Source organism: Oryctolagus cuniculus, chromosome 5 (genome assembly GCF_051225735.1).
Source record: "Oryctolagus cuniculus isolate XC-2025 breed Fujian yellow rabbit chromosome 5, ASM5122573v1, whole genome shotgun sequence".
Classification (NCBI taxonomy): Eukaryota; Metazoa; Chordata; class Mammalia; order Lagomorpha; family Leporidae; genus Oryctolagus; species Oryctolagus cuniculus.
In genome coordinates, this window is record NC_142871.1 from 65,697,167 (window position 1) to 65,716,410 (window position 19,244).

A 19,244-nucleotide genomic window follows, 5' to 3' on the forward strand; every position below is an offset into this window, starting at 1 on the left:
CTGGAGGTAGCATTTCCACTTCTGTGATGGTTTGATCACACACTTCCTCTTCGTTTTCTATGACAAAGGTGACTTTGCAGTCAACAGGTGAATCTGAATCTTGACTGTGTGATGACTTTGGGCAAACTCCTTTAAAGATGCTGAAATTCCTTTCCTGCATCTGAAAAATGGTCTCTGTGAGAAGGCTTAAGGAAGACAGCACACACCAAGTACCAGACAAACATGAAACATGGACAGAGTGGCCAACAGGAGGGGAATGGGTGCTCACCTGTTTTGCTTTCCACGCCATCTCCCCCGAGTTGCAGACTGTCTATTGCTGGTGGCCTGTTACATTCTGTGGGGCAGGTCCAAACCTGCAGTTTTCAGGGCCTAGGGAAGCTCGGTACAGAGACTGTGTGGAAGGGAAGAGACGATGATGCCTGAGGTTTGAGTTGTCCCAGGAGTACCCCAATTCCTGCTTCGTGGACATTCAAAGGAAGTTCCTTCTTTTTTTTTTTTTTTGGACAGGCAGAGTTAGACAGTGAGAGAGAGAGAGAAAGGTCTTCCTTCTGTTGGTTCACCCTCCAAAAGGCTACTACAGCCAGCGCGTTGTGCCGATGCGAAGCCAAGAGCCAGGTGCTTCCTCCTGGTCTCCCATGCAGGTGCAGGGCCCAAGGATCTGGGCCATCCTCCACTGCCCTCCCAGGCCACAGCAGAGAGCTGGCCTGGAAGGAGAGAAACTGGGACAGAATCCGGCGCCCCGACCAGGACTAGAACCAGGGGTGCCAGTGCCACAGGTGGAGGATTAGCCTAGTGAGCCGTGGCGCCGGCTGGAAGTTCCCTCTATTAATGGGTACCCTTGCAGTCTATCAGGTAACCCTACTTATCTATGAGAAAGATGACCATCAGGGGATTAAGAATGAATCTTAGCACCACAGGACCTCACTTTGAATACTGGCACCTTTTTGCACTCTATTGTTATTAATATATTATTATTTGTCAAGCTCTGGACATAAGCCAGTCCTAGTTTACCAAAATTATAAAAGTGGGATAATATTAGGGTTTTTTTTGTATTTATTTTTATTTATTTGAAAGGCAGAGAGAGATCTTCGATCTGCTGGTTCACTCCCCAAACAGTTGCAACAGCTGGGGCTGGGCCAGGCTGAAGCTAGGAGCCAGGAACTCTATGTTGGTCTCCCACACCGGAGTCAGAGGCCTACATACGTGGGCCATCCTCTGCCACTCTCCCAGGTGCATTAGCAGGGGGCTGAATTGGAAAAGCAGAGCACCTGGGGCTGGAACCTACACTCCAAATGCATTACACGTGGGTGGCTAAACGCACTGTGCCACAATGTCAGTCCAATAATACTCGTTCTTATCCAAGGAAGTTTAAAACATATAATTTCCTCGTGCCTAAAAGGCTCTCAATAAGTACTTACTACTATTGTTATTGTTATTATTATTGACCTGCTGAGTCAAGTGTCCCTAAGTTGCTATTAAAGAACTGCCCACAAAGAGCAGAGGAGGCGGCTACGCTTGGTGGCCTGCTGGGTCAGGGGACGGCCAGGAAGGCAGAAGATGGTGAGTGGGATGAGGAGTGCTCCCAGGCTGCAGAATAGGGTGCTAAAACTCCCGTGCATGTCTGCACCACGTTCCACATCAATAGCGTGAGTTTTCCCAGATCTGAGGGTTTCCAGATGGCCCAAATTGGGAAGCATGGGAACAGATGCAGAAGTTCCTATTAGACATCCCACCTAAAACAAAAACCGCTAGGCTCCCGGAGAGGCGTGGAAGTGGGGCAACGCCAGAAAATAAACAGAAGAGCCAAGTGCACAGTATTTACCACGAGGTGAAGGACTTTGTGGTCATGCCCACGCCCTCTGCCAGGACACTGAGGAAGCCAGGGATAAGAAACACACCCGGGAGTAATGCTGACTGGGACCAAAAAGCCTTTTGCAGATGACCCAGAAAGCAAGACCAGGACTTGGATCGCCGCTCAAGAGTGGAGGCAGGTAGCTGCTGCATTTTTATGGGGTTGAGGTCAAGCATCTTGTTACCTTTTTTTTCTGCACAGGACCAACAGTAGGTGTTCAGTAAACACCCAGGTACACAAGAGGTGAAAACAAGAACCAGCAGGAGGAATCCAAGATTCTAGACGATTACCAGTCCTCCCACCCTAGTCCCCTCTCTAACAGCAAATTTCAAATAAGGGCTCCGGTATTGTCCTTCGAATTCCTCAAGTGTCCTCCCCAACCACGACGCCGAACCACTCAGTGTCCACTAGGGGTGCTGCGGTGAAGGGAGACGTGTTTCCTTTTCGGTCATGGTGACCCCTATTACTTCTTCCCTCTTAAGTCTTCCCTCTTAAGAGTCCCAGGCAGTGCAAATTAAGCTACCCCAAGCCCTCCGCCCCCACGGCTGGGGAGCGGCAAGGTCTCCCCTGGCCGCCCCTGCACATCCCGGGAACCTGCAGGTTGTGGAACGCAGGGGAATCGTTTCATTAATCACCGCCGCCCGCGGTTCATTCGCCGGGCCCCGACACGGTGGCCAAGAGGGTCCTCGGCGACCGGCGTGGGGAGGCGCGGCTGGCGCGGTCGGCCGTGTGCGGGCGCCGCGCGCCGCCGGCGTGCTCCTCCGTGCGCCCGGTTGGCGTGGGCGCGGCCGGCGCTCCTGCAGAGGGAGCTGTGCGCCCAGCCTGGCGCACGCACAGCGCCGCCCGCTCCCTCTTGCCGCCGCTGGGCCCGCCCGCCGGGGAGGGGCTCCGGGCCTCGCCGACAGCTGCTTCCTGCTTTCTCGCACATCCTCGCTGCCGTGCCGCCTGTCGGGTCGTGCGAGCCCTGCCCGAGAGCCGCCTGCCGCCGCCGCCGCCGCCACCACCACCCCCAGCTCGGCCGCTCGCCCGCCGCCCGCGCCTCTGCTTCGGCCCGTTCGCGTCCACTCCCAGAGCCCGCGCGCCCCACGCTGCCCCCGGCCCGCCCGAGCCATGCTGTCCTTCCAGTACCCCGACGTGTACCGCGATGAGACGGCGGTGAGTACCCAGCCCGCGCCCGCGCGTGCCGCGCCTGCCGGTCAGCCCCGCCCGGGGCTCGCAGCCCCGCGCCCCTCCCGTCCCCTCCCCCTCGGCCTTTGTTTGCGAGAAGCGGGCCGGGGGCGCGCGGCTCCTCCCCTGCACTGGGACCCGGGCTGGTCGGCCCTGGCCCGTCTGCAGGCGAAGGAGCCTTGTGGGTATGCGGCTCTCGGCCGCTTCCTAAAATCATTGGGGTCAAGGGCAGACGCCGGCTAGGCACGGGTGTCTTCGGAGAGGGGGAGCACCGGAGGTGTCCCTGCGTCTTGGCGGTAGGAGAAAGTGTCCACGCCGGGCGTTGTGTGATGTAAAAATGGAACGCCAAAAGCAAACTTTTCAAACTCGACCATGTTGAAGTCCTTAGAGTGGCAGCTCATTCATTCTGGCTTAAAACGCGTGTGGAACGCCTCCTCGGCCCCAGGCCAGCGGCTGGGCGTTGGTTGCTGGGGTGCGGAGGAGGAGGGCAGAGGCCTGGGGGGAGGCGCAGCCGTGACCCTGCGGGGTTGACCCCGCGGGGTTGACCGCGCGGGTCCAAGTTTTCTCGCACGAGAGAAGGAGTTGGTAGAGGCTAAGAGGAAGGAAGAAGGCATGGCCTTTTCAGAATGAGCACGTTTTGCCCAGCGGCGGAGTTAACCATTAGCCTCAGCTGGGGCTGAACTCCAGCTAAGTGTTGAGGTCCAGTGGGTGGAATTCTGGGCAGAAATTAGATTGGCATTTGGAGACCTGGGCAGAATCCAAGTGTGTGGCCATGATCCTCTCTTCCTGATAGCCAGATTTCTCCGATGGCTTAAAATAGACTCGGAATAAAAATACTCTCTCCTGATACACTCCTGATGGCCCCTGTTTTCGTTGACTCGGTTTATGCCAGAAAGCCTGTACTTTAAGAAACATCTCACGCTGGAGTAGACAGTGCTCCCTGAGGATTGTGGGTAAAGGACTGTTGCAAGTGAGAACTTGCAGGTGGCACTGATGCATGCCTGGGCCTCCTTGGACAGTGGCCATTTGGTGACCATGTTGTCACCCTCTGTTCAGCTGCTTGCTTGTTAGATGTATCCTGCAAACCCAAGACCTTGCATTTCCGTGTTGCAAAGGGTTGTTTGCTTTGTGTGAGGATAAACCAAGGCTGCCAGGGTGGAAAGGACAGAGCTAAGAAAGGCCTGAGTGCTGGTTCTGGTGTGTCCCTCGCTGGGTGACTTTCGTCAGACCCCTGACCTTTGCTGGTGTGTGTGGACTATTGCCGGTGTACTGGCTTCTGCAGTGAGAGTTTGTCACCCATGCACTGATCCACCTGGTAGACTAGCTCAAAGTGTGCCATGCCAGGCGCCTGGCATTCTTGGTTCTGGTTCTTAAGGTCCTTAGTTTTCAGGATGGGATAAAACATGAAGAGCTACCTATCCGTGGCTTGGTGCATGCAAGTTTAGGTTTTTGTTTGTTGTTGCTTTTGCAGAGGATGGCTGAAGTTCCCGCCTTTGGGGACCACCATCCTACAGTTCATTTGTCTGTGTTTACAGTTGCTGAGAGGGTGGGAATTTTATGAAGAGATCTAAAAGCTTGCAGATAATTAACTCAGCAGGGCGTACTGTAGGTTTTAGTACTCTCTCGCTGCTTATCATCAGACAACTCATGACAACCCTCAGCCTCGTGGCCAAGGCAACAGAGCTCTGGTCCAGCCTGGGTCCTCCTCTGTGGCTGCAGCGGTGGACTTAGCCCAGCCCTGATGGCTTCTGTGAGGACATCTTTCTCCTGCTTCAGAATTTAGGTTTGACTTGGGCATTTGCTCAGATTGTAGCCTTTGATGTCTGGGCTGGGGCTGTTTCTCCGCCACCTGTGCTGGAGGGAGACTGCTGTAGCTCTCTGTCTTTCACATGCGTGTGTTTTTCTGCCACATGTGCAGCAGTTTGCTGCTGAGCTGGGTTGTTGGGACATGAACCGTTTTTGGTGGATTTCTGCCCTCTTGAGCAGAAATCTGGAGTCCATGACATTGCCTTTTGCAGGGCCGATGACCATCCTCAAGCGGTGGCGTTGTCAGGAAATCCAGGCCCGCTGCAGGGGCCTCTCAGCCTGGGAGAAGAGTGTTGGAGTGAGTGGAGGACTGGTTCCCCATCAGGAGCTGGGGATTTGAGTTGAACCTGGGAGGTGGCCAGGTAGATAAGGGAGAAAGCACATTCCTGGCCCTGGAGCTAAAATGAAGCCATAGTTGCCTGGAACCGCATTTGTTTGTAGGGTGGCAGGAGGGCCGCCATGACCAGAGCACACTTAACTGGACACGCTTGGAGCAGCTGGACAGTGAAGCGGAGCCAGGTTGCTGGGTCCTGCCTGCTGTGTGTTTGAATCTACACTGTATCCCGAGGGCAGTGGGCAGGCCAGGGGAACCGTACAATAGAATGTGGAGCAGAATTGAGTGGTCCAGTGCCTTATCGGGGCCTTCTTTTTAAAGCCTCTTGGGGAGATAAGGAATGGTTTGCAAATTTCAACCAGATGGAAGATATAAATACTATATGATTTGCTTTCAAAGACTGGTGATGAGATCATCCCATTTGTCCAGTATATTCTCAAAAATCAAAAAAATTATGTGTGTGTTGGGGGGCAGTGTTGTGGCTCCTAGGGTTGTCCTAGAGAATCAGTTTCTTGTCCTGGTTAAACACGTCTGGTCAGTTACTGTCCCCAACCTCCTGTCGATGACAGCACTAGATTTGGGAAGGTATGGGCAAGCCCCGCGCAGGAGGCAGCTTGGTGTACAGAGCACCGGGTCCTGAGAAAGCCCTGCTGTCCTGCCCTTCTGCACCTGCCAAGTCCACGGGCTTTGGGATTAGCTACAGGTGGGTGACAACAGCCCTCCTGCTTATTAACCCTCAGACCTCTGCCAGTTGCTGTAGCTCACTCCAGCTTCACTTTCCTCATCTGGAAAATGTGTCAGTGATAATAGTGAGGATCAGGCAGGTTAATGGGGGTGGAATCCATAGCACAATGTTTGACTCACGGTAACCTCCAAGTGCACAGTAAATCTGTTGGCCTTTACCCCTATTAACTTTCTTTTTTTAAGATTTATTTCAAAGGCAGAGTCACATACTCGGGGATGGGAGGGGGGAAGAGAGAGAGAGAGAGAGAAAGATTTTCTCTCTGCTGGTTCATTCCCCAAATAGCTGAAGCTGCCAGGGCTAGGCCAGGCCAAGCCAAAGCCAGGTGTCTGGAATTCCAAGCGAGTCTCCCACATGGGTGGCAGGGACCAGCTATTTGGGCTATCATCTGTTGCTTTCTCAGGCTCATTAGCAGGGAACTGGATCAGAAGTGGAGCAGTGAGCAGCTGGGACTCAAACTGGCCATCCAGAATAGGATGCTGGTGTACAAGCAGTGGCTTCACCCGCTGGGCCACAGAGCCAGCCCCTGCCTTTATTAACTTCTCTGAATTACGTTTTGTCATTTATACAAGGAGGGTATCAACTGTTCTCTTATGAAACTGTGGATATTCCAGGAATATTCATCACCTTGAGTTCATCCAGCACTGGGCGACGGCTTTGCTTAGTTATATAACTAACATGATTTCCAGTTTATGTTTTCTTCTTATGTGTCTGGAGATGCCTGGGTTTTAGTAACATCATGATCCAGGGACACTTTTCAAGGGTCTGGTCTGTCTTCACTGAAGGATATTTGGGGACAGTGGGTGGCTGACTCTTTTAATCCCAGATCTGGCTCTGAACTTGGTGTGGCCTGGGCCTGTTGCCACCATTTTGTGCCTGCCATTGCTCCTAAGAATATTGGATTGGAAGATCCTTTACAACTTGACACTGTTCTGATTTCTTATTGCCATGGGAAGAAAGTAGTTATTTTAAACATTTGATAACCACTTCATGGAGGGTAAAACATAAAAGACTTGCAGATGGGAAGGAAAGATCAAATGCTTCCATTCAGGGGTGCGATTCTGCTAAAATTTAGAGGTAAGGATTGACAATAGACAATTTTATGAAGACTCTTTGGGAGTGGATTTTGGTTGACACTCCATCACATGCTATCTTTTTTGCTTTTAAAGGTTTATTTATTTATTTGAAAGGCAGAGGGAGAGAGAGATCAGATTCATTGGTTTTCTCTCCAAATGCCTACAACAGCCAGGTCTGGGCAGAGCCAAATCCAAGAGCCAGGAACCCCATCCTGGTCTTCACATGGGCGGCAGGGACTCAGGTATTTGGACTAGCCTCTGCTACTTTCCCAGGTGCAATAGCAAGGAGCTAGATCAGAAGTGGAGCAGCTGGGACTCGAACCGGTGTCCATATGGGATGCTGGTGCACCAGGCAGCAGCTTTACCCACTTTGCCGTAACTCCAGTCCCCAGACTTTCCCTTTGCAGGAGGGTGTTTGTGCTACTTCAATAATGGCCCTCACCTTCTGGTATTACAGAGCAAAACCCAGGGCTAAAACTTCAGCTGGGAGAGAAGCGATCCTCCTGACAGCAAGGTGCCCTAGCCAGAAAGTCAGAAGTGCTCAGGGCCTGGTCTCAGTTAATTGGGTTAACCTGGATGGCCTGGAGTGGTATGGTCTGGGCAGGCTACTTAGGCACAGACAGGTGGGAGTGGTGAAAAGCAGCCCCATTTGCTCCTGGGAACTCCTGCGGCTGGGCCCAGGTACTTGTGCTTTGCAGAAGCATCCTGCACCTCCAGGTGCGAGGCTGCCCCTCAGCCTGGCTCTGCTCACACCAGGCAACTTCATGTCTTCGAATAGCAGGAGTCTAAGTGGGGGCTGCCTTTGTTCTTGCTTTTTGTAAACCGCGAAAGGAAGCATTTCACTCCGAGTAGGTAGAACACGAAGAGGGCTGTCATTTAAAGAGGTTTTTTCATTGCATTTCAGTCGGCTTCTCAGAATCATCACCCCACGCATTAGGAACTTGCTTTTTGGCAGTTTACACTTCAAAGCTGATGGCAAGCTGTGGGGCAGGGAGACGCTCCTGTGGTTCTGCGCAGTGGCAGGCTGGCCAGGACGGGCAGCATGGTGCCCCTCTCCCGTGCCCACTGCATGCTGTCACTCAGTACCTCGCAGTTTCTGTAGCGCAGTGGCCGGCCTTTGTTTTGGGGCCTGCACACAGAGCCCTTTCCTCTGGTGACCTTTCATCTCCCTCCCCTCCCCAGCTAAAACATTCTTTTCTCGGAGTGAACCTGCCAGCTTGGGTTCCCTGTGGTAATTTGGGCAGATGTGTTGCAAGCAAGCCAATTAGTACAATTTCGCCTGTCCCTTTTTTATTCCTCCATCGCCTTCAGAAGGTACTCATTTTAAAGGAGGGTAGAGTCAATATGATCTAATAGCTTATTCTGTGTTTTGCAGGTGCAAGATTACCATGGACATAAAATCTGTGACCCTTACGTTTGGCTTGAGGACCCAGATAGCGAGCAGACGAAGGTAATATTGATTTTTCAATATAAGATAAGTCACCTCAATAGCCGGTGCTGAACTCTGGATCCCAGTAATGCTAGCTTTTCCTCCCCATTCTTCCTGTGTGTTCTGCTGTGGGATGGTGGGACCTCTGTTGGTACAATCAGGTTTTGTCACGTGATTCCTAGGAAAAGACAAAAACATTTAGCTCCCAGGGAAAACTGTATCACTGTCTTGAATGATGTTTGTGGCTCAAAGTGATATAATGAACCAACTATGTGAAATGAAAATATCAGAAAGAACGAAAACTGATTTTTAACAGAGAAACATATGAGAAAATTGTCCCATTTCTTTTGGAAAGAAAGTTTTACATATCAAATATCAGACCTTGAAAATAGAATTCTAGTCTTGGATTACTTATGGCTTTATGACATCAACAATCAAACAAAACGGTTACAAATGTAAGAACTTGCTTGTATTTGTTAAAAGTAAGAGACCCATGGGGCTGGTGCCATGGCTCACTTGGTTAATCCTCTGCCTACGGCGCCAGCATCCCATATGGGCGCCAGGTTCTTATCCCAGTTGCTCCTCTTCCAGTCCAGCTCTCTGCTTTTGCCTGGGAAGGCAGTGGAGGATGGCCTAAGTGCTTGGGTGCCTGCACCCTCGTGGGAGACCAGGAGGAAGCACCTGGCTCTTGGCTTTGGATTGGTGCAGCACTGGCTGTAGCAGCCATTTGGGGGTGAACAAATGGAAGGAAGACCTTTCTCTCTCTTTCTCACTGTCTAACTCTGTCAAATAAAAAAAAAAAAAAGGATCCATACTTACCTGCCAGGGGAGATACCATGAACACAATAGTAAGGGGCTGGAAGGGAGAATTTTCTGCTCTGTGATTTTTTTTTTTTTTCTGTTTTAAAGATTTTATTGATTGGCTGGCGCTGCGGCTCACTAGGCTAACCCTCCCCCTGCAGCGCCAGCACCCGGGTTCTAGTCCCGGTTGCTCCTCTTCCAGGCCAGTTCTCTGCTATGGCCTGGGAGGGCAGTGAAGGATGGCCCAGGTCCTTGGGCCCTGCACCCGCGTGGGAGACCAGGAGGAAGCACCTGGCTCTTGGCTTCGGATCAGCGCAGCACTGGCCGTAGCGGCCATTTGGGGGTGAACCAACGGAAGGAAGACCTTTCTCTCTCCCTCTCTCTCTCTCTCTCTCTCTCACTCTCACTCTCACTCTCACTCTCACTGTCTAACTCTATCTGTCAAAAAAAGAAAAAAGATTTTTATCGATTTATTTGAGAGGCAGAGTTACAGATAGAGAGAGGGAGAGACAGAGAGAAAGGTCTTCCATCTGCTGGTTCACTCCCCAGATGGCCACAACGGCTGGAGCTGGGCTGATCTGAAGCCAGGAGCTTCTTCTAGGTCTCCCACATGGATGCAGGGGCCCAAGCACTTGGACCATCTTCTACTGCTTTCCCAGGCCACAAGCAGAAAGCTGGATTGCAAGAGGAGCAGCCAGGACATGAACCAGTGACCATATGGGATGCTGACGCCACAGCTCTGGGCTTTGCTCTTTCTAAGAGCATGAATTTCCTCTATTCCTAAGGAGAACCACATAGCATTTCCAGGGCCTGGGTGAAGTCTCATTATGTTAATGAAACTGTCCTTAAGTGCTGTGGCCCGTGGACACTTTTTCCTCCCCGGGGTTTATGGGACTTGTCATTTATGGATACTCTATGTAGTTAATTAGGTTTACTAGGAGACTAGTCTTTCTCAAATTCTCCCTCAATTGTTTGACACTTATAAACTGTACTACATGTTACTTAGTACACAAAACATGTATACAGTTTCTATTTTTTTTAAGACTCCTTTTAAAAAAGATTTATGTATTTGAAAGAGTTGCAAAGAGGGATGGAGAGACAGAGAGATCTTCCATCCACTGATTCACTCCCCCAAATAGCTGCAACAGCCAGAGGTGTACCAGGCTGAAACCAGGAGCCTAGAACTCAATCCGGGTCTCTGATGCAGGTGGCAGGGGAAAAGCACTTGGGCCATCTTCTGGTGCTTTTCCAGGGGCATTAGCAGGGGAGTGGATCAGAAGTGAAGCTGCCAGGTCTCAAACCATTGGCTTATACAGGACACGAGCATCACAGAGGGGCAGCTTAACCAGCTGTGCCACAATGCAGGCCCCACATACACAGTTCCTAATATGTCCCACCATTCCAGATAGTTTAACTGAGCTTCTTTTGAACCAGAGTACATTTCTCCCCCCGGCCAAAAAAAAAAAGTTCATGCCCCTTCCAGAGCCTGTGTCTTAGCTGTTCCTGTGTTGTGGGTCCCCTGCCATCATATAGATCTGGAGATCTGTTTCAGATTTCCAAGGCCATTCGGTTTTGCCCAGAAAGCATCCCTCTCTAACGTGGACCTGGCTAGTGGGATTGGCATTCTCCGCACCTCAACAGGGAGAGTCTGGGGTGGAGAGCCAAGCTGGGTGCTGTGGTGTAAGGAGGAGCAGAAGTGGGAGCAAGAAGAGATGGGCTCCCACTGCAGTGAATCCCATGGCTGTCTTTCCCATGGTCCCTTGCACTGGCTTGTCAGCTGAGACTCCGCCACTTTGAGGCTTTCTCATGGTTTTCACCTGTCTGCAATCCTGCATTCTCTCCTAGTGCAAGAAAGCAAAACGTCTCCTGGGTAACAATGGTACTCAGGTTTTCATTTTTCTTTTAAGCATTGGGTTATAGAGGTGGATGGGCATAGATTGCAATGTAAGAAACTGGTGAGCATCTTTTTAGGAGTGGTGGAAGTTGGTGTCCAGCTAAGACTGGGAGGAGCTAGGAGCTGGCATGGGGTTGCTGCCTCACCCTTCCCTGCCCCCTTGACCCTGATCAGCAGCACAGGTCTGAGCTGAGATAGGGGTGGAGCCTGGGAGTAGAGACTCAAAGGCAGCACCTAACCTGTGATGGAGGGAACATACCAGAGAAGAGAACGAATTTCCTGTGTATCTCTCGGAAAACCATCCCGAGAACAGTCTCTATGGTGATTTCTTTGCCTGAGGGATTGGGTAAAACCTGGATTTCTTCAGCCTTTGATGATGATTGAGTGATTCAGCAATGTCAAAGTGACCCACATTTTAGGTATTAACAACACTAGCATTGCTGTGCCTTAATTGGTAATGACTGGTTCTGTGGATGATGAGCCACTTATTAGTGGATGTGAAGCCTCCAATTAGGGGATGGAACTTTGCTAATTAGTGATCTGACAGTCACCACTTCATAGAAGCCAGTGGCATTACAGTATGCATTGTTGTTTTTGTAGTGTGCATTTATTAGATGCTTACTGTGTGCCAGGCACTGTTTTAGGAGCTTTGCATGCCCTATCTCATTTTATTCTTACACTCTAAAATAGATTAAGAAGTTGGGGTACCTGTCCATGGACTCTTAGTGAGTCACTGTGTAGCCAGGGATGGAATCACTCTAAAAACTGAATAAGGGTTTTAATAGCTTTGAAGGTGGAGGCTATAGGAATTTATTCATGTCTGTGTTTGCCAGGAGGTTGGGTAGGCCTTGCACCTGGACCCTGGGCCACACCTGCTCCTGCCTTAACCCAACAGCATGACTCAGGTGTTGGAGTGTGCCTTCTGTGCCTTCCCTCAGTGTCTTCCATACATCATATAGCCTTGTTATTGACATTGCTAGTTTATCTTCTGGGATCTAATGGGTTAAAATTTGGTCTCAGACCAAAAGTAATTACTGGCATGTTTTTCTAATGAGCAGAAAAGTAGCACAAACCTTTTCTACTTGTAATTGGAAGCAAGCATATCCATAAAGTGTATCAGCCATACCTTGATGTAAAAATGAGGATCTTGACAAAGTCTCCAAGACAAAGAGAATGCTGCCTGTTACATTCTCCACAAAAAAAGTGGGAAACATCTGTGGCTCTTTTACACCATGGTCTGAAATGCCGTCGGTCTTTTGTTTCATCTAGTCTTTAGTACAGGTTATCCAATTCTGCAGTACCTGGCCCTGGTATTCTTTATAAAAGAATATCAGAATAGACTTAACCCATAAAACTCTAAAAATCAGGGGTGGAGCAGATTGTGGGGGTAGATTTCAAGGCCCACATAACCCTGTTTGATAGCAGATGTTCTAGATTGTAGATCACACACAATTCAGTTGATCCTCTGAAGCAAATCCTCTGCCATGGAAAAATCCAACAGAAATGTTTTGTAAAGAGGAAACAGTAGGAGTCTGCATCGTGCTGCAGGAGGGTAAGCCACTGCCTGCAGGGCCAGCATCCTATATGGGTGCCAGTTTGTGTCCCGGCTACTCCAGTATCAATCCAGCTCTCAGCTAATGTGTCTGGGAAAGCAGCAGAGGATGGCCCAAGTGCATGGGCCCCTGCACCCAAATGAGAGACCCAGAAGAAGCTCCTGGCTCTTGGCTTCAACCTGGCCCAGTCCTGGCTGTTATGGCCACTGGGGAGTGAACCAGAAGATGGAATGGAAGACTTCTCTCTCTCTCTGTCTCTTATCTCTCTCTCTGTAACTGCTTTTCAAATTAAAAAAAAAAAAAAAAAGAAGAAGAAGAAACAGTAGATCATGCCCAGTAATTTACACTTTTCCAACTGCCACATTAAAAAAGTAAAAAGATACATAGGTTCCTCTAGGCTCCTAGCTTTGGCCCTGGCCCTGCCCTGGCTGTGGGCATTTGGAGATTGAACCAGTGGATGGGAGCTCACTTTGTCTCTGTCTCCCTGGCTCACAGATGAATAGAGGAGGAAAGGAAAGAAGGAAGCGAGAGGTGGCATTAACTTCACTAGTGTGTTATTCTATCCACTATACGTAACCAATGTAAATGTGTAGTCAATATATTAACATACTGCACATTCTTTTTTCACAAGCTAAGTTTTCGAAATTCTGAGTGTCTTTAACATGTACAGCACCTGTCATTTCAGACCAGGCACATTTCAGGTGCTCAGAGCTGCTTATGGCTCGTGAATACTACTCTAGACAATGAACATCTGGACCAACCTCTCTTGTGACTATAGATGTAAAGAATACAAGTTAAATTAAAGATAGATTTTTTTTAAAGAGCAGAATTTAATCACATAATGTTAACAGCTGTTTAATATTAATATACTAAATGGAGCCATGTAAGTATCCTAGTTGACATTAAAAATAAAATGCAAAATGAAAAGGACTAATGCTTGAACAAGATGACAAACATCATTCAAAGGAATAACGTAGACACTAGAATCTTTGTCACTGTTTTTATATGGTTTGCAAAGCTTTGACCAGTGTAATAAAATTTGACTCGGAATTTGGTAGAAAACAGAAGCATCATTAACTACAGATTATATGAGCATATGTCTAGGAAACCTGAAAGAAGCAACCATGAGAATGAAAGTGAGGTGGGTGGGTACAAAATGAGCGGCAAGTCAGCAGCACTTGCGTGTTCCATCAATAATGAAAATAGGACCCATTTGACAGCAGCAACAAAGAGCAGGCACTTGAACATGAAGAGGCCATATCAGGCCTCCCAGAACAATAGTAACGGCACTGTCAGAAATGCAGAGACCCAGACAAGGGCTACGTTGGGGATTGCAGTAATGAAACATGGAAAAGAATCATTATCAACAACAGAGGAATCATTAAGCACCACCACCTCTGCCTGATGACACAGTGTGAACCTGTGAGCAGGTTGGGCTGTAAAGATTGCTTGTGACCGGAAAACGGCTGGTGGTGGCATACTGAGAGAGTTCAAAATCACAGTGCTCCAAATGATCGCCATGTAAAAAGACCTGGGTGAGATCTGTTCTGGGGCATCAGCATGGAAATACCGACTCGCAGCCTGCTGGAAGGGAGAGGAAGAGCTGTGCCCGTGAAGCACGTGAGCTGCGGTGAAATCGCACTGGTGTCCGTGGCACATCAGGATGAGCAGGGGCACTTCTAACACGCAGTGCCAGAGAAGGAGACGTGCACTCGCCAAGTGTGATTTCAGGTCCACAGCCAGTGAGCCCAGGCTGCTCGCTTAGCGGGCATTTCCACTTGTAGAATGATGCTTCCTGATGTTGAGATGATTCAGTCCTCTGATCGGCTAACAAGGCTGCGCTCCCCCAGCTGCCCTCCACTGGCATTTACGTGCATGCCCCGGACTTCCTAATTGTCACCATTCTCAAGTTCCCTCCGCTCGGTGTGCTTATTTCCCATGGCAAACAAAGCAGTGAGCCCCAAATCCCACACCTCACTTTGGCTCTTCCCAGCTTCTCTCTCCCTCTTGGTCAGTCTCCTGACCTCTGCACTTGTGTCCTTAATTTAAAGATTCCTTTATTTACTTGAAAGGCAAACTTACACAGAGATATCTTCCATCCATTGGTTCATTCCCCAAATGGCCACAACAGCTGGAGCTAATGCAATCCAAAGCCAGGAACTTCAGCTGGGTCTCCCACACAGATGCAAGGGCCCAAGGACTTGGGTCATCTTCCTCTGCTTTCGCAGGAGCATTAGCAGGGAGCTGGATCAGAAGGGGACCAGCGCCCATATGGGATGCCAGCACTGCAGGAGGCGGCTTTACCCACTATGCCACAGCGCTGGCCCCTCCGATCTTATTGTTATCATGGGTTATCTGCCTGTCCACACCATTCTCCTTATGCCCCCCTCAGTGTAACTGCACATCTCCTTCTTTTGTCACCGCTTTCAGTAACATGATGTGTAGACCATTCTCTTCAAGATCAGCCGTGGCACTGTTGGCAAATCCAGAGACTCAGAAATCACAGCCAGGGAAATTAGACTTCTGCGTGCCCTGGCGAGGCCACTGCTCTTTCCCTCCGGCCCGCATTGACTCTCCGGGCATGAGTGCTTGAGGCAGTGTTTTTTGCATCCCCGAGGGTACCAAACTAGAATCTCTTCTCCGTGCCCTCTGCACCCATGCGCTGCCAGGCAGTCCACAGTGCACATTACGCTTCCCTATCTGATGGTGAGAAATTCTTCTCCTCTTTAGCTGGGGTTTGCAACCCCAAGGTGTGGATACAAGCAACTCCACTGTAACCACCATCTTCCTGTCACACCCTGTCTTACTGTAGCTTCACTCTCTCCATTCAGTATCGCAGAAGTTGTTACTGAGGGGAGATAGAGAAAGGAAGAATATACACCTTGCAAGCCATGGCTACCTTGATGGCAATTCATTGTCAAGTCTGACTTTTACAGCAACTTTGTCGTGGGGCTCAGAGTGCTTGTGTTAACCAAATATTGAACATGAGCTGTGTATATCTATTACTGTGTGTGTGTGTGTGTGTGTGTGAGAGAGAGAGAGAGAGAGAGAGAGAGAGTGTGTGTGAGTAACTGCCCTGGGCAAAATGAGAGTAAGGACAGCTCCATTTCCTGTTGGGACAACTTTTTTTAAGATTTATTTTTATTTATTTGAATGACAGAGTAATAGAGAGAGGTAGAGTCAGAGAGAGAGGTCTTCCATTCGCTGGTTCACTCCCCAATTGGCTGCAACAGCTAGAGCTGAGCCAATCCGGAGCCAGGAGCCAGGAGCTTCTTCCAGGTCTCCCACGCGGGTGCAGGGGTTCAAGGACTTGGGCCATTTTCTACTGCTTTCCCAGGCCATAGCAGAGAGCTGGATTGGAAGAGGAGCAGTCAGGACTAGAACCAGCACCCATATGGGATGCTGGCACTTCAGGCCAGAACTTTAACCTGCTGCACCACAGCGCCAGCCCCATGGACAACTCTCAACCGAGTGTGTGTTCATTCCTTCCTTGTATTTCTTTGCAAGAGGATCAAAGTAATCTACACCACAGGTCTTCTTTTCTAGGATGTGTTTTGCTGTCCCTTCCCTTTCTGCCTTTGAGCGGTCAGAGGTAGAAGCTCCCTTCCCCTTGATGATGAGGGGCTGGGAAAAGTAGAGTGAACAGAATTCCTGTAGCCTTGCAGGGTGAGAAACCCGGAAAGTCGGCTCCTTCCCCTGTCCCAGCATGGTTCTTTGCCTTGCAGGAAGGATCTCATTTTCTTTCAAAGGTTTGTTTATTGGAAAGGCAGAGTTACAGAGAGGGAGAGACAGAGACGGAAGGAGATCATCCATCTGCTGACTTATTCCCCAAATGGCCACAACATCCAGGGCTGGGCCAGGCCAAAGTCAGGAGCCAGGAACTCCCTCCAGGCCTCCCACGTGAGTGACAGGAACCCACACACGTGCATAGGCAGCTAGGCAGAAGGATTAGAAACATGAAGTAGCCAGGACTCAAGCCAGGCACCACAAAATGGGATACAGGCATCCCAAGCTGTGGCTTAACCTGCTGCACCACAGGGCCTGCCCTGAGATTTAAATCTTGAAGGACTTCTGATCATCTCTAGGATATGGCAGTGTCTTAGGGTTTCTGTGTAGATTTTGTAATGTCACAGAAGTGAGAGGGAAACACCGCCCTCCCTGGTGCCCTTCCTGGGCTATCTAGAAATCAGTTTTGGTTTATTTGCTTGATTTCACTTTTTTTAAAAGATTTATTTTATTTATTTTAGAGGTAGAATTACAGACAGTGAGAGGGAGAGACAGAAAGGTCTTCGTTCTGTTTTACCCCCCAAATGGCTGCAAGGGCTGGAGCTGTGCCAATCGAAGCCAAGAGCCGAGTGCTTCTTCCCAGTCTTCCATGCAGGTGCAGGGGCCCAAGGACTTCAGCCATCTTCCACTGCTTTCCTGGGCCACAGCAGAATTCTGGATTGGAAGAGGAGGAGCAACTGGGACTAGAACCAGTGTCCATATGGGATGCTGGCGCCGCAGCAGAGGATTAACCTATTGCATCACAGCGCTGGCTCCTACTTTTCTTTCTTTTCTTTTTTTTTTATTTTTTTATTTTTTTTATTTTGGACAGGCAGAGTGGACAGTGAGAGAGAGAGAGACAGAGAGAAAGGTCTTCAGGTCTTCCTTTTCCGTTGGTTCACCCTCCAGTGGCCGGTGCACTGCGGCCGGCGCCTCGCGCTGATCCGAAGCCAGGAGCCAGGTGCTTCTCCTGGTCTCCCATGGGGTGCAGGGCCCAAGCACTTGGGCCATCCTCCACTGCACTCCCTGGCCACAGCAGAGAGCTGGCCTGGAAGAGCGGCAACCGGGTCAGAATCCGGCGCCCCGACCGGGACTAGAATCCGGTGTGCCGGCACCACAAGGCAGAGGATTAGCCTGTTGAGCCATGGCACCGGCCCTCTTTTTTTTCTTTAAAAGCGTGTAACGTGAGTAGTTTCTGCTCTCTTCTGGTGTTAATCTGGCCCAAGTCTATCTGGGCCACGTGGATCCAGAGCCAAAGCCGGGAAGGATGGTGAGGAGCTGGCTGAGCTGGGGTTCCTTTGGCCGCATCTCCTCTGCGGCCACTGCGCTGCTGTCAGGCCAAAGATGGCAGTGGAGAGGAAGCTTACTTCCAGGGCTTCCAGTGCCAGGAAAGGTGCTTGAGTACCTGAGCTGAAAGAGCAGCTAAAGCTTGCTGTTGGGAACGAGCACCTAGGGCAGTTGCAGATAGGACGGCCGGCTGTGGTTTCCAGTATCCCTTGAAGACCACACGCACTGGGAGTTTCCGCCCCGTGGAGCGTTCCTTTGTGCTGTGAGTTTCTAGGCACTCCAGACTTTGCTTCTGTTGCGAGGCAGAGTGGAGGAGTGGGATGTTTGCCAGGTAGGACCAGAAGACAAGTTGTAACCCCTGGTCTCCTGGTTTCCTCATCTCTGACCATAGCAAACTACCTCATCTGGGATTCATTTTCTTCATCAGTAAAAAAGAATAAAATTCATGTTCATTCACTTAGCTCCAAGGTTTAAGGAAATGTGTGCTTGGGGCTGGTGCTGTGGTGTCGTGGGGGAATGCATGCTGCCTACGATGCTGGCATCTCATGTGGCACTGCTTCGAGTCCTTGCTGCTCTACTTCCAATTCAGCCCCCTGCTAATGCATCTGGGAAAGCAGTGGGGAGTGGCCCCAGTACTTGTGTCTTTGCACCCATGTGGGAGACCAGGGTGAAGCCCCAGGTTCCTGGCTTTGGACTGGCCCTGCTTCAGCCATTGTGGCCATTTGGGGAGTGACTCAGTGGGTGGAAGATCTCTCTTTTTGTCTCTTTCCTTCTCTCTCTCTAACTCTGCCTTCCAAATGAATAAAATAAAAATAAAATAAATGTTTAAAAAAATGAAACATACGTGAAAATTCATTTTACATACACGGCAGAGAAGCCAGGCTCCAGACCCATGAAGATGATGCTGTGTGGGCACCTGTGCTTCAGCAGCGTGGGGTCTGGACCTTCCTCCTCTGGTCCCCTCATTTCTCAGGTGCACTACTGGGCTCTAAAGACTCTTACCTCTTTTTATTTTCATCCACAAAACTAAAGCAGGTTTTCCTTTTGGGTTCCAAATGGTCACAAAGCAATACATCGTAAGTGTCGATGTTTTCTCAATGGACCCGTGAGTTGTCAGTATAGTGTCATTGTTCTAAGTTGTGGTGATTAAACCAGGCCAGAGCGACCTCAGAGCTGCTTGGTGGCATCCCTTGTAATTGGTATCCTGTGAAGCCCACTGGCAGAGCAGGCCTGTGAAACGCCCCTCCACCCATTTATTAGCGTTTCCTGTGAGAATCTGGGTTGGGATTACTGCTGGATGTCATCCCTTCTCTTGTGGATGGGGGTTGCTTTATGTACATAGAGTACCACATGTTATCGTGACCTCCAAGACTTCTTAGATCTTAAACAGCTCATTGCCTCCTGTGGCTGTTTAACCTTATTACAGTTTGTAAAATCTACTTCTCACAAATCCACACTTGAAATGCTTGTTTAGGGAAGGACTTCCTTTTGATCTTGGCTGAGCTCATTATCAAAAGGACGAGGAAGTCGCTGGTACC

General features: G+C 49.9%; 1 protein-coding gene across 4 annotated transcripts in view; it reads left to right on the plus strand.

The window, feature by feature from the left end:
* Window positions 1-1,855: 1,855 nt before the first annotated feature.
* PREP (prolyl endopeptidase) overlaps window positions 1,856-19,244 on the plus strand; it is a 127,993-nt gene continuing 110,604 nt past the window's right edge. Inside the window, exons 1-2 of one of the 4 annotated variants that reach the window (XM_089332808.1) lie at window positions 1,856-1,991; window positions 8,353-8,427. In XM_089332808.1, coding sequence (XP_089188934.1) covers window positions 1,908-1,991; window positions 8,353-8,427 — 159 coding nt within the window. In that variant the 5' untranslated portion in view covers window positions 1,856-1,907. Of the gene's footprint in view, window positions 1,992-2,753; window positions 3,008-4,689; window positions 4,803-7,686; window positions 7,826-8,352; window positions 8,428-19,244 lie in introns of those variants that run through there. The other 3 variants (XM_017345303.4, XM_089332810.1, XM_089332809.1) reach the window with 3 other exon arrangements.